Source organism: Anguilla anguilla, chromosome 6, assembly GCF_013347855.1.
Source record: "Anguilla anguilla isolate fAngAng1 chromosome 6, fAngAng1.pri, whole genome shotgun sequence".
Taxonomy (NCBI): domain Eukaryota; kingdom Metazoa; phylum Chordata; class Actinopteri; order Anguilliformes; family Anguillidae; genus Anguilla; species Anguilla anguilla.
In genome coordinates, this window is record NC_049206.1 from 60,651,405 (window position 1) to 60,666,542 (window position 15,138).

General features: G+C 43.5%; 2 protein-coding genes and 1 long non-coding RNA gene across 7 annotated transcripts in view; 1 reads left to right on the forward strand and 2 right to left on the reverse strand.

The window, feature by feature from the left end:
- Positions 1 to 485: 485 nt before the first annotated feature.
- On the forward strand, positions 486 to 10,131 carry lamp5 (lysosomal associated membrane protein family member 5). Its single transcript, XM_035423756.1, has 6 exons — positions 486 to 1,510; positions 1,891 to 2,063; positions 2,583 to 2,714; positions 2,944 to 3,037; positions 4,221 to 4,409; positions 8,530 to 10,131. Exons 1-6 carry the CDS (start codon positions 1,444 to 1,446, stop codon positions 8,703 to 8,705), a joined length of 831 nt encoding a protein of 276 aa, XP_035279647.1. The 5' UTR covers positions 486 to 1,443; the 3' UTR covers positions 8,706 to 10,131.
- Positions 10,132 to 10,134: 3 nt separating this feature from the next.
- On the reverse strand, positions 10,135 to 12,220 carry LOC118230607. Its single transcript, XR_004765888.1, has 2 exons — positions 11,228 to 12,220; positions 10,135 to 10,573 (listed from the first exon to the last, which is right to left on the reverse strand). It is a non-coding gene; the product is annotated as an uncharacterized LOC118230607 (long non-coding RNA).
- A 419-nt stretch (positions 12,221 to 12,639) lies between these two features.
- The window catches only part of pak5 (p21 protein (Cdc42/Rac)-activated kinase 5), a 56,584-nt gene continuing 54,085 nt past the window's right edge, over positions 12,640 to 15,138 (reverse strand). For 4 of the 5 annotated variants that reach the window (XM_035423896.1, XM_035423897.1, XM_035423893.1 and 1 more), the window contains one exon: positions 12,640 to 14,544. In XM_035423896.1, the coding sequence (XP_035279787.1) occupies positions 14,389 to 14,544 (156 nt within the window). In that variant the 3' untranslated portion in view covers positions 12,640 to 14,388. The other variant, XM_035423895.1, reaches the window with a different exon arrangement.

The window sequence follows — 15,138 nt, forward strand, 5'->3', positions numbered from 1 at the left end:
GGTCTCATCAGGCCGAAAGGACGGACGACAGCTGAAGTGTCCTTACCGCGGCGTTCGAGTGGCCCTTTCACAAATGTACACTGTATTATTTATTCTGTTTGAACGAAGCCTTTCTCAGTTGGGGGAACACCGCCTTGATGTACGCGTTTTTTTTTGTTTTTTTTTATTTCAAAAACGACTTCAATGGGACTTTTCAGTTTGACAGAAATACATTTTATGTGCTTTTCGTTCATCCCAAGACTGGGAGCTTAACCCGTATGAAAAGCTGTATGAAAGATTTAAAGCATGCAACGCTGCCTTTTGACTATCCATACAATTTTGTCTGTTTTAGATCTACAATTAAGAAATAAAATTGAGTAAACCGCTAGTTATAACCTTTAGATCTTTTTTAAGCGAGCACTATGTGGGTGGATGCGTGACGTATCTTAAATATTTCGAATGCGGAGACACTGGGACGTCACAGGCACTGGGGTATGCCACTCTCAAAGTGCTGACACGTGACTGACTGAGTGAGCAAAGTTAAGTCACAGAAATACCGCATCATGTCCGCTGCTTTTCTAGACTTGTGTAACAAAATATAAATGAGCTCGCGCTCTGTTCAGTAATGCCCAAATTTTGTGTTCAGAACAAGGGCACCGTGCGTGATTATTTTCTGGGGTTTTTTTTTTTTTTTTCATTGACACATTTCAGGTTAATTTCGAAACAACGTTTGATACTGTTTTCGGAGGCTGGGGGCATATGTGTATGTATTTGATATTCTAAAAATCCCTTCAGTTCAGACCACGGTGATGAGAGAACGATGGCAGAGCACTAACGCAGCATAACTGAAAGTGTGCCGTTGGAAGTGACAGCTCGCGCTTGATCGCTGTGGTCGCAGCTTTGGCTTCCCACGGCTGAGCTCACGCATTACGGCGCCGCGTCGGCAGCACATCCACGCGCACCAACAGCTGCAACCTTGCCCAGAAGCGGAGGGTAACGAGGGTTTACAGTCGTCTCGGCTGCAATGGCAGGCACGAAAATAACAGCATTGCGGGACTAGAGTGCCGGTGATCATCAAGCGAACAACTTGAGAACTTCCCCCCCGCCTGAGTTATTTACCTTGAGCCACGCCGCAGTCCCTTATCGGTCGTCCTTTCCGTGGGCACGTGCAGGGGAAAGCGTCAGCTCCCTGGTTCGAATGCGTTCCTAAATAATTTCTTCCCATTTTAATAGGGAAACGGACCTGGGCGCTTCCTGACGGTATCGACAAACACGACTAAAAACGCCGCGAACGTGGGCTGGATACTACCTCGCGCATACCTGTACAGTTGCTGCATACGCAATGTTGTGAGCGTGACCATTCGACACTGAGCGGAAACCACAGCTGTCTGTCTCTAGTGGAGGGGGGTTTTTTTATTCCAAAAGACGCCAACTTCAGATCTCTGGAAGCCGAACGACTGAATTATGGAGGGCATCGGATTCAGGACCTTGGACAGCACCGGATTACAGCTGTTCATATTAGTTCTTTTCCGTAAGTGACACGTTTTGGTTCCACGCTGTTATGCTGGCGCAGCCTAAGAGTGGCTTCTTGCACGTAACGTCTTTATCAAACTAGGCACGATTCGTGATCTCTACACTGTAGAGGCATTTCCCCAGTACAATCTCGGCTTAGTGAAGTATTAAGAATTCATGAGGTAAAATAGCCGGCTAAACTAAAATTATATATAGGCTATATATTATTTTACGACTACAACTCTAAGTAGTGGTAATACTAGTTGTAGTAATATCACTAGAACTACCATGTTATCTTTGCCCTTTAATTTCTACAACTTTAGAGTATTTTAAAAACATTTTTGAAAAAAAAAAAAAAGATTATTACTTCGTCACATAAACTTTACGTTCCTCCCACAGCATGTCTGTCTCGCATACTGGCGGAACAAGAAGTTGAAAATCTCTCAGGGTTGTCTACGAACCCGGACAAAGACATATTCGTGGTGCGGGAAAACGGAACCACTTGCTTAATGGCTGAGTTTGCGGTCAGATTCGTGGTTCCATACGACGTCCTGGCACTCAATGGTATCGATGTAAGCGCCTGGATTCCTTTATTTTCCCTTCTGTGCTTAGGGTTTCTATGCTGTCAATGTTGTACCATCAGTGAGAACTGCCTTCTACATAAATAATTACCATTTTAATGTTTCCTTATTATACGTTAATAGTCGTTGCCAAGTAGACTCAAGAAGTACAATTCTCTGTAGCAGTTTAAAAACAGTTTTAAACAGTTTATATTTCGAGATATAACGCACGATCTACAAAAATGAGCCCAGTATGACGATAGCATGGTATTTTCACTCATGCAACTTGTATCAAATGCAACATCGTATAGTCAAAAAATAAAATGGGATTTGGGAACTAGGAGACAAGACACGCGACGAAACTTACGAGAAAATACTGGTGTTGAAAATTTAATGTGGCCGCGAGATCTGTCCTAAAGAACAATGGGGAATCGCTACATGGTTTCGAATATCAGGGGTACTTGTACATTAAGCATACTTAAGAGTGAATAAAGATCAAATATTTATTTTTCTGTGTTTCTCTGGCATAAGCTGATTACGGAGCAAGCTTCGCTCGCGCTGCCCCGTGGCGCAGAGATAGAGGGGAGATGCGGGAACACGGAAGCGGAGCTTCAGATATCATGGATAAACGACGCCTACACGTTTCGCATCTTCTTCATTAAGGTGGGGGGAGACCGTAATGCGCCGTAGATAAAGCGAATAACTGGATTAAAAAGCGACCGCTCCACCGAACCAATCTGGAAATGTGTTCTAGTGTGGGGCCGTCTAAATTTAATTTAGGGGACTCAAGCGCCCACACAAGTGCCTGAACTGATTTTTTTTAAGTACAAGCAGTAGAAAGCACATTTTAAAATCATTTAAAATTTTACTCAATTCGTGTCATTATTTTCAGGAAGTGTCAAAAGGAAAGGAAATATGGAAGATCAGCAAGGTTCAGCTGGTTTATGACACCTCTGAAGCGACACACTTCATCAATGCATACAACCGTAAGTATTCTGTAAAATACTACAAAAAATACATCACGCATCAACAAAATACTGCTGACTTGTGCAAGAAATAACCGAGTCGAAGAGCAACACATTTTTGTCATTATTAGCATAATTTTGTTATTATTCAAGATTGTGCTTCTTAGACGAGTAATTCAGTAATATATAGAAATACACACACACACACACACACACACACATATATATATATATATGCCTGATTCAGTGCCATAGGCTATATATGTCACATCTTAATTATTATTATGATAATAATAATAATTATTATTTAGCAGTAATTAATGCGCTTGATACTAAGCAAGTAAGGATATTCATCGAGAAACACAGTTAAACATTAATTATTGTAGTTTATTTTCACTTTGATTTTTAAACAAATCTCAGGCGCGATACGTATTAGAACTTTCCTTATACTTACGTTCGTATACACCGAATCAGAATTACTAACATACGTTATTTTTATAACATCAATTAAAAACATTTTAGTGACAACAGATAGCTAAATGAATTAAGCAGCAATTTGTTCAATGGCTGTGTAGGCCTACACACTGGTGTCGCGTATGATTAAATAATTACGGTTTTATTTCCGAGAGCAGAAACTGCAGGATGACGGAAGCACTAATTGCAATCCACGAGGACGACGAGAGCTATTGAAATAGACACTCCATCGCTGAAAACCAAACAGAAACACGAAGGCTAGTCATAATTAATTCGCATTACTCGAGGTCAAGCAATACACTTTTAAAGTGGATGGGAGTGTGTAATTAAAATCCAATTAAACGTTGGTTATTTCATGCCCTACCTGAAGTACGAAATGGCTCAGAAACGTCGCTACACGTTCCATCACGCATCAGCGTCGCACCGCGTGCCTTTCTGTTAAATTACTGACGAACAAACGTATACTCATTTTTTTTACGGTTCGTCATAATTATCAGCGTAGAATGCGCGCTTGTTTCAGGACGCGTATGAGATTTTGCGGCCGGTACAGTGACATGGTGCTCGCGCGTTTACTCATTTAGCACTCTGTCTGCTGGGAGTAAAACTTTGGGATGGGGTCTGTAAAAGGACAATGATACAACACCCCCTCAAAGAAAAATAAGAAAAAGATGCATAACTGTGATAAAAAGTCCTTATATGTGCGTGTGCGCCTGTCTGCGTGTGTTTTTAGCGGGGAAGCACACTGCCACCACACACCGTCTCTCGGCGCTGGTGACCCCGGCCGGGCGCTCCTTTGAGTGCCTAGCAGTGCAGAGCCTCACGCTCATCTCCACCGACCACCAGAAAGGGGTGAGCGTCTCCATGTCCGACATCCGGATACAGCCCTTCGACATCCAGAGTGACTTCACCTTCGGCCCAGGTAGGCCCCCAGCACAGAGCACCACACACACACACACACACCCAAATACAGCACAGAACACCTCACACCTGCCCAGATACAGCAGAGAGCACCACACACACACACACACACACACCCAGATACAGCACAGAGCACCACACACACACACACACACACACCCACCCAGATACAGCACAGAGCACCACACACACACACACCCAGATACAGCAGAGAGCACCACACACACACACACACACACACACACACACACACACACACACACACACCCACCCAGATACAGCACAGAGCACCACACACACACACACCCAGATACAGCACAGAGCACCACACACACACACACCCAGATACAGCACAGAGCACCACACACACACACACACCCAGATACAGCACAGAGCACCACACACACACACACACCCAGATACAGCACAGTGCACCACACACACACACACCCAGATACAGCACAGAGCACCACACACACACACACACCCAGATACAGCACAGTGCACCACACACACACACACCCAGATACAGCACAGAGCACCACACACACACACACACACACACCCAGATACAGCACAGTGCACCACACATACCCTCGTACACCTTTAGCCCAGGTACAGCATAGCACCTCAAACCCCCTCACAGCACACCTGTGCTCTCTAACCTGGACTCCCGTTGTCCCGGGGGGCCCACACTGTACACCCACACTTTCATCCATCATGATCCATCCATCCTGATTACACCAGTACAGCAGGCCACTGGTCACGCAGGGCCTGAGAGACGCAGTTGGTCCGTTAACCAACTCCACAAAAAGGGAACAAACTCAGCGCTGCATCAGCAATCGGCAGCTAATGAAGCCTTTGCTCATCCTGTAACTGTGTAGAGTTGCTGTTTCTGGTTTTGACAGTTTCTAACATTTCAGTTTCTAACTGGGGGAACTGTAGGGAAGCCGATGCAAGTTGGCCTCATTTTCAGAGTCTGTTCTCTCACGGTCATTACTAATACAAGACTATCAGCATTAGCCGTAGCAGTAGTGGTAGCGCTCGCAATGGTGACAAGCATTGTTTAAGGCACTGTTAACTGCAAACACATAGAGACAAAAAATATAAATTAAATACTGCTTCAGCAGTGAACTCAGAAAATAAATAATGAATCTGTATTTTTTTTTTCTAAAAATGAGACAGTTTAAGCTGATGTGCTTTTTTTTTTTTTTACTGACACTCATACAGAATGATGCAACCACAGCCTAGATCACCCAACATCTCTATGGCAACAAGGTTTCATGTATTATATTTGCCAAACAGAGCATGTCTCTACCAAATATACTAAACAGACAGAGGAACACAATGTCAGTATAACTTTTGTCTGTAAAAATATGTGAGGTTCATTTTGAATATCCGGCGTGTAATGGAGGACTGAGTTCTCTCTGCAAACACGTAAGTTGAGCGAAAGAGTCTGCCCAGGTGTGAGCGTCAGTTTCAGCACGCGAGAGAGTTCTCAATTCTGCTAATTAATACACAGAACTCCACACAGCTGCAATTTAATACAAAAATATGTTTTTAAAAATATATAATCCTTAAACTGGAAAAAGAACAAAATTTCCACCACATATTACTTCTGATCCAAGGCCACAGTGAGAAATCTGTTTTCAGTGCAAATCTGATTTTTCTTTCCACCCCCCCCCCCCCCCCCCCCCACAAATTAAATTCTATTTGACCATTTCATTTTTATGAGTGTTTGGCAGTGAGCAGCCAGTAATTAGCTGCAGGTAAGCGTCACGTCAGGAATTTCTTCATAAAAATTTGACCACCACGGTGCGCTGGGTAATTTTTTTTTTGTCTCCATGACAACAACAATCAGTACCAGTAACAATTAATGTGAAATGGGTTTTTTAGAATGGCTTGTGAGATGGTGCAGAGGGAGTGTTTAAACCCAGCAGATATCCGCAATGCGCAGAGTCTCCCATTGGCTAGTTAACCCGCCCGACTGTAGCGAGGCCGCCATTGGCCGTGACCTGGCAGTGACATCATCAGGGCACGCCCATTAAACATACACATCAGCGTGTTCCATTACCTTATACAGCCCTGGTGCACTGTACGTGCGAGCATGCGCACAAGCGTATACGCGCACACAGACACACACACACACACACACTCTTAGCACGTGCACGCACACACACACACGCTTGCACTTACACACCGCAGCACGTTCTCACACACACACGCTTGCACTTGCAGATAAACGTGCACACACACGCGCACACACAATGTGCAAAACATATGCTCGTACACAGTGGAAAGCGATCAAACCATCACTAAAACGGCTTTTTTTTTTTTTTTTTAACTTTTTTATTTATTTAAAAATTTTTATTTAAAAATTTACCATGGTTATGCAAAGCAATGGTGAAGTGTGTTTGTTGAGCTTATCCCCATCGGTGCTGACTGCCACTCCTTTTAGGGGGGTTGGGAAAGGGGGTGGGAGTGGTGGGGGGTGGGGGGCGGGGAGGGGGTGGTAGTGGTGGGGGGTAAGGGGGTGGGTTTGGGGGGGGGTAACTGTTGTACTGTGAAGAACGCAGACTGCCGCTCAGATGTCCTAATGTTTACGGGCAAGCGGCCCATGTCTCCGGGGGAAACGAGCCGACTGCTTTCCCATTGGATAAAACCTGCGTGCTTTCACTGGCTTTGCCTCGGCTAACATCAGCGCCGTTTCCATGGATAGGCTGGGGAAATTCTCGATGGTTGCCGTGGTTCTCCCGGACATATTCTTGATAGTTTCTCCAGATATGCTGGATGAAATCTGTATGGTTTCCTTAGTTTTGCTGGGTAAATTCTTGATGGTTTCTCTGAATATGCTGGGTTAATTCTTGATGGTTTCCCTGGATATGCTGGGTTAATTCTTGATGGTTTCCCTGGATATGCTGGGTTAATTCTTGATGGTTTCCCTGGATATGCCGGGTTAATTCTTGATGGTTTCCCTGGATATGCTGGGTAAAGTTAAGCTGGTTTCACAGGAACTCCAACAGTCTTGATTAACCATTAAGAGATTTAGCTGCTCAGAATTAAAGACATACTGCATCTAGAGAAACGCATAAGCCAGACGCTTCCCAAATGACCAGAACCTTCCCCTTTTTAATATTCATGAGGTCATAAATATTACTCCTTATCCATGTTACATATCTGCATGGCTTTGCCTGCCTCTCCTTCAGCAAAGGGCCCAATACATCTGACCAATGAGCTGGTTTATAATGGGACACCTGACTCCACAGAGCAAAGGCTTTTCTCCTCCTCACCCATCCGAACCATCTCTCTCCACTACTGACACACAGCCAGCAGAACATGTGTTTCTGCAACATGGAGCCAAGTGTGCTTGTTAATACTGTGTGTGTTAATGTTGTGTGTGTGTGTTAGTACTGTGTGTGTTAATGTTGTGTGTGTGTGTTAGTACTGTGTGTGTTAATGTTGTGTGTGTGTTAGTACTGTGTGTGTTAATGTTGTGTGTGTGTGTTAGTACTGTGTGTGTTAATGTTGTGTGTTAATGTCTTGTGTGTTAGTGTTGTATGTGTTAGTACTGTGTGTGTTAGTACTCTGTGTCTTAGAGTTGTGTCTGTTAATGTCGAGTGTGTTAGTATTGTGTGTGTTAGTCACCCTCTCTTTCTCCTGCTCATCCTCTCTTTCTCCTGCTCATCCATGAAACCCAAAAGAAATGAGCAAAAGTATCATGCCAAAAAGCTGTTAAGTGAAAATTAAGAATTAAATGTCTGTGCTACATGTTAGCGCTAAAGCGGCGCTGGCTTTTGCTGCGGACCTTACAGTAAACGTTACTGTAGACCACAGACCACAGGGAAACCTCTCATACTGTACACACGCCGAACTGCACACTGCCACCTGCTGGCCAAAGGTCTGCAGTGCCAGCAAAGAGCAAATCGGGTGTCACTTCTGAGCTGTCATCATTCCTCCTGGTTACCAGAACGGGCACAGAAATACAGAACTGATCCTCAGCACTAATGCAGAGTCTGGAATAGGGAGGCATTGACCGGGTGTGACTTTTGGGGTATATGGAATGGGGTGTGAAATTCAGGGTGTTAGTAATGGGGTCCCCCCCGCCCCCTCTCTCTCTTCAGCCTATAAGTGCATCACGGACCAGAGGGAGCAGCTGGAGGAGACCCTGCCCCTGATCCTGGGCGTCATCCTGGGCCTGATCATCGTCATCACACTCTCCGTCTACCACGTGCACCTCAAAATGACCGCGCAGCAGCCGCAGCTGCCCCGGGACCGCTCGCTCTACAAGAACATGTGAGAGAGGGAGAGAGCGGCTCGCCCGGCCGCGTGCCCGTGCCCAACCCCAGCTGCGACACAAGCCAGATTCTCACACAGTCACCCACCCACCCCCTAACAGCCCTTAACCCTTCCATAGCTTATAAGTACCCGACAATCTTGCTAATCCCTTCCTACAGTCGCAAACCCTTTTACATTCCCAAATCCCTTTTACATTCCCAAACACTCCTACAGTACATTCCCAAATCACTTTACATTCCCAAATCCCTTTGACATTCCCAAATGCCTTTGACATTCCCAAATCCCTTTTACATTCCCAAACACTCCTACAGTACATTCCCAAATCACTTTACATTCCCAAATCCCTTTTACATTACCAAGTCTCTTTTACATTCTCAAATCCCTTTGACATTCCCAAATCCCTTTTACATTCCCAAATCCATTTCGCACTCCCTATCACTCTTACATTTCCAAAACCCCTTTATATTCCAAATCACTGAAACATTCCCAAATCCCTTCCGAAGCTTCCTAGGCAGTGGCACACCACACCGTTTCTTGCTCTCTTATTTCCCCAAGCCTGCAGTTTTCCTTTTGGAGGTGTTTTATTAATTATCTTTGTTTATTTATCTGTAAAATGAGCTGCAAAGAGAAAAACAGCCGATGCAGAGCCTATGCTGTGAGCTTGCTGGAGCGTCCCTGTTCTGAAATGCCGTGTTTGTGGGTGGAAGTGGACAGTGTTGTGTGGTGGGTGGAAGTGGACAGTGTTGTGTGGTGGGTGGAAGTGGACAGTGCTGTGTGGTGGGTGGAAGTGGACAGTGTTGTGTGGTGGGTGGAAGTGGACAGTGCTGTGTGGTGGGTGGAAGTGGACAGTGTTGTGTGGTGGGTGGAAGTGGACAGTGTTGTGTGGTGGGTGGAAGTGGACAGTGTTGTGTGGTGGATGGAAGTGGACAGTGTTGTGTGTTGTGTGGTGGGTGGAAGTGAACAGTGTTGTGTGGTGTGCGAGAGCTCAGTGCTGAAGCCTGGATGCATCGCAGCGCAGTCACCTGTGTGTCTCACCTGTGCCCCACCTGTGTCTCACCTGTGCCCCACATGTCTGTATGTCCGACAGCCTGCTACCTTTCTACACATCTCGCTCTTTAAAAATTACCATTAAAAATGGCTCATATTTTCATTTGAATGTATAAATCTGTAAAATGTCTAAATAAATCTATGAAAATAAGGGAAAATTTAAATGTATGCATACAAAGGATTCTGAGAGTTTAAGGCCACAAGTATGTCTTAATCTATTGCTTTAAGGGAAAAGTACATCAGTGTCCAATTTTAAAACATAAGAGTTTTACTTTGGAAGTACAATATTTTAAGAATTACTATGCATAAGGAAAAACAGTAAAATAATGAAAATTTAATTGTGTGGAATTCTGTTTATGAAAATAAATCATTCAACACTTTCCTGGCTGTAGATCTCTGGATATGTAAGTTTACTTTATTTTACGTGATTTAACTCTCATTTCAAAATTCATGAAACTGTATACCTCATACCACAGTTACTCTTCATATATCCTAATTTAATTCTAGTAGTGTTTCCATCTTAGAATGGAAATATTTAGAAACAGAATGTTTGTCATGGTCAACTACGCTATTATGAAATGAAGAATCGCCTATCACTCAAAACAAATCCAATTTGTCATTTCAGAAATGAATCGGTCTGCTGTTGTTTAAACTTAAGTATTTTCAACTCCGTCTGCGACAAAACCAGAGGCGAGAAACACCGAACGCAGCAATCAATATGACCTGAACTCGGGAGAAATCGATACCTGAATTATGACCGGTTTCCGGAGGGAATGGCGGAGATGGGTATTGATCTGACCATTTGTCTCGCGCCCCCAGTCCCTGTAAGAATGAAAAAAAGTCTAATTGAAAATAAACGAGTGCACGATTTCAGGTCACCCAAACACGCCTCTCGATTTTGAGAAAAAATTGGACAGACAGAGAGGCACTTATCAAGAACTAACGTTAAGGCTGAATTGACCTTTTTTCTAAACAACGCCTGGCATTCAACACTCACTGAACGGCCGAAACTCACATCTGTCATTGTCTTAGCAAATACTCCAGATGGAACAACGCAGGACATAAACAATGCTGTTGGCAACTTGACCGAACATCAAGTATATCATTTATAAATACCAATCGTCAGATCATCCCGTAATGGAAATAATGTCCTTCGCTACCAATTCTACTGAACACCACCGCTAGTGTGTAGGCTACCCCCGTCTCACTTGACTTCACTCTTGGCCAGCTCGTAATGGAATTGTATCACCTGATACAACAAACACAGTTTAACTGCTTCCTGATTCCAGTTGTGTCCAGTACATACCCCCCGTTTCTTATCCTCCTCTACTTCTCCCGTGTCGACAAAGCAAAGCGTCTAAGGTAGGCTAAATTGACGAGGCTAGATAGCCTCCATCTTCTCTCCCGTGAGAAGGCCCAAACCGACGTTACACAAATCAGACAAAATTGTAACGTGGAAAAAGTAAACAAACTAACCTTAACTCGACATGTTGCCTCAACGTTGAATTAATTATAATCTTCAAGTGGGTTGTTGCGACAGTATTTCTGAATGTAAAACTTATGCGAGTCAATATTCAGTATGGTAAAATCCGCTGTGGACTTCTTGAGACGGTTTAAACCAGGTGAAGATAACGCGCGCGCACATGCGCGAGACTGCTTAGGGCGTCTTTACGGCAGTAGCGTAGGCGTAGTGCTTGATGCGTGATTAACAGTAAGTTTGAGGGTTTGAAAAAACGAAACGTTTCAATAAATGAAATTGACAGTGTAAATGCAGATAAGGTAAGGGCAAAGTATAGAGAGCAGATCTCGCGCTTGTAATGTTTAATTTGTGGATGGCTCTTCCTCATAAGATAATTATTTTGATATGTAGGCCTAAAAATTGAATGGGCCCCAGAGAGTTTATTAGGCTGATATTTTCACATTTGTTATTCCAGTTTATTTGGCCATTCTGTATGGTTTTGCTAAATTTCTCATACTAATACTTTATTAAAAAGCATAATTCACCGCCCCCATTCGACCATTTCCTCCGTTCGAAGGTTTTGCATGTCAGAACTTTGAAGGGCCCTGCCCAAGATTAATTCCTGGAGATCGCACCTCTACAATGGAACATGGATTATGTGCTTTATGTTCTTCACATTTTGTCCTTCGGTCCAACCAACACGTTAAAATGGCTGCTGCTGTATTGTTTGGGGCTGAGCCTTCTGTCTGGCCCGGTGCCATTTTCTTTATTTTTCTTTTAAAGTGAAGCCTCAGAGTAAATGGTGCCTTTGATATGCAAAGGATTGGCTTTAATTATCACACAGAAGAGGGTCTGAATGGCCACAGACTAAATTAACAATGATGGAGCAACGACAGCGTCCAGTTTCCAAACTGGAAATGGACCGGGACCTTGTCGCCGAACCTTTCATGTTGATGTTTTTCGTTCAAATGTGCATAAACTGTAAGCTTTAAAATCATCCTCACACAGATCCTAAGCATATGGACTGTGTGAAATGCCATAATAGCCTATTAATATACTTTTATTCCAAGCTGCAAGAGTCACTGTTTTTTTTTTTTTTCAAGAGAGTGGCTGCTAAAATCCGACGGAAACCTGAATTTTAAAGTGAATTAAAAATGTTCACTGGACTTTCAGCACAGATCAGCTGAAGCCCTGACTCTACCATGCGGAAAGATCCAGAAACATGGCCGTCATTCATTCGTACAGGATGATCTGTAATGCTTTCGGGAAAAGGTTGGTGACTAAGAAGCAGCACCAGTTACAGCTGCTTTTGTGGAAATGTTGACGTGTGAATTTTCTCTGAAAACATAATATTAATGATTTATTTCATTGAATTTTTTTTTGAAAGGGGACATTTATACTAGAGCAGACAAAATAGACATACTACAGCTTTCTGTGTTTTTTGTTATTTAATTTAAAACCAGCTTAATTTATAACAAACATGCATGTTTCACTCTACAAGCAACACCACGGATAAGTATTAGTCATTCAAGTTTGAACATTCATCAATGTTTTAAACAGCAGCAAACGTTAACGTGGTTCATATTTACAAAAACACACTGAATGATGAGTTCAGATTATACCAAACCTGGGGGTGGGGGGTGGGATTTGCCTAACAGTACGTGATTGGTTAGAATTAAGATCCGACAAGTAATCATTTTGGTTACATAAATATAAAGTCTACGGTAGGTTTAAAATGGTTTAATGAATGAACGGACCGTATATAGAAACGTGATCTCCATTTTTTTTTCTAAAACGTATTTATTTAAGTATTGCTAAATGTAATTGATGACATTGGCATTAACTGCTCATTTACACACAGTAAGGGGAATGATTGGGTCTCACTGAACTTCTAATCATTGGCCCACAGTGAATCACAAGCTTTTTTTCCCCAAAGTCTTTGATACTATTGATTCTAAATTAAGCAAATGACTTAATAACATAGGGATATTGCTCTTGTGACATAATCCTGACATCACCGTCTGCTGATATTTTGCTGATAAAAAATAAAATAAAAAAACTACACTACTGAAAAATAATTTTCAATTCAAAAAATAAATAATACTTTAAACAGTATATAAAATTCTGCCTCAAACCTTCCCCCCTCCCCACCATTGCCCGGAAATTCTGTCTATAAATGTCACGGTGTGATAATAAATATATTCTAGTTGTTTTTGGTAACAGTTAAGGGTTGGTTTATTTAGCATCTCTTCACTTTTCAATCAAAAAATGGATATAAATAGTAGGAAAGATCTTTGCGGAAACTTTCATAATTATACTTAATAATTATATTTAACACTGCCCATATCACAATGGTTACATCACAACAAAAATACTGATTATCAAAACTGTACAGGAAATTACAGTTAATCTAAAATACATTACATTGTTAGTGTTATAAGATAAAAGTGAAAAGATTAAAGATTATAATTTTTTTTTGTTCTGTTTTTTTTTTTTTAACAACCAAAGAAATAACAGCCAGTCCTCTTTCAAGAAGCGAAACTACCCACAGGGGTTTCCACTAAATTCAGCACCTCTGATAGGCCCTGAACGAACTCCACTGGCCAATCACAGGGTCTGAGCTGTAACGGCCAGTGACCGAATGGCCAATCACAGGGCTGGATCTCTCTCGCTGTCCAGCAGACGATCTCACCACCTTCTTTAAAGCTCTATTCAATGACTAATGCACCCTGTACACAAGGAGTAGGTAGCAGACTGCCTATAAAGAAAGAACTGCACCAAACACCCCCCCCCCCCACACACACACACGCACACACACACACACACACAAGCTACACACACACACACACACACACACACACACGCACACGCACACACATACACACAAGCTACACACACACACCACATACACACACACACACATACACACACACACACACGCACACACACACACACAGGTGATTTCCCTCCCATCACCGCTACCTGCCCAGCGAAGCCGGTAGTCCTGCAGGTGTCCAGTACTGTCGGCCATTATTCTTCCGTTCATTTGCTCGTTTATTTCTGGAAACAGGACAGGTGTTTTTCCTAAGCTACGCTACGGTAAAAGGTGTCAGTGCCCAGAGAGGGGGATTTTTAATTTATTTTTTTTCGGTGAGGGTGGCACCGCCCTGCTTGCTGGTCAGCGGTGGCGGTAGTGCCGCATGAGGGGTACGATGCAGGAGGGGGGCCCGGAGATTTTGAGGAAGGGGTGCTGCAGGAGCTCCGGAGCGGCAGCGCGCTGGGACGGCTCCCTCACCAGCATCAGGTCCAGGAAGGCCCTCAGCACGGACGACACCTGCCACAGAAACACACATGACCTTTGACCTTTAACCTTTACACAGGAAGGCCCTAAGCACGGACGACACCTGCCACAGAAACACACATGACCTTTGACCTTTAACCTTTACACAGGAAGGCCCTCAGCACGGACGACACCTGCCACAGAAACACACATGACCTTTGACCTTTAACCTTTACACAGGAAGGCCCTCAGCACGGACAACACCTGCCACAGAAACACACATGACCTTTAACCTTTAACCTTTACACCGGAAGGCCCGCAGCACGGACGATACCTGCGACAGAAACACACATGACCTTTGACCTTTAACCTTTACACAGGAAGTCCCACAGCACAGACGACACCTGTGAGAAAAACACTCATGAACTTTGACCTTTAACCTTTACACAGGAAGGCCCGCAGCACAGATGAAACCTGCCACAGAAACACACATGACCTTTAACCTTTGACCTTTACACAGGAAGGCCCGCAGCACAGATGACACCTGCCACAGAAACACACATGACCTTTGACCTTTAACCTTTACAAAGGAAGGCCCTCAGCACGGACGACACCTGCAACAAAAACACACATGACCTTTGACCTTTA

Bases quoted from the DNA above. Each gene is read 5' to 3' on its own strand.
- lamp5 (XM_035423756.1), top strand. From the start codon at position 1,444: ATGGAGGGCATCGGATTCAGGACCTTGGACAGCACCGGATTACAGCTG. The intron at 2,715-2,943 runs GTGGGGGGAGAC...CATTATTTTCAG, and splicing joins TTCGCATCTTCTTCATTAAG to GAAGTGTCAAAAGGAAAGGA. The intron at 3,038-4,220 runs GTAAGTATTCTG...GTGTGTTTTTAG, and splicing joins CTTCATCAATGCATACAACC to CGGGGAAGCACACTGCCACC.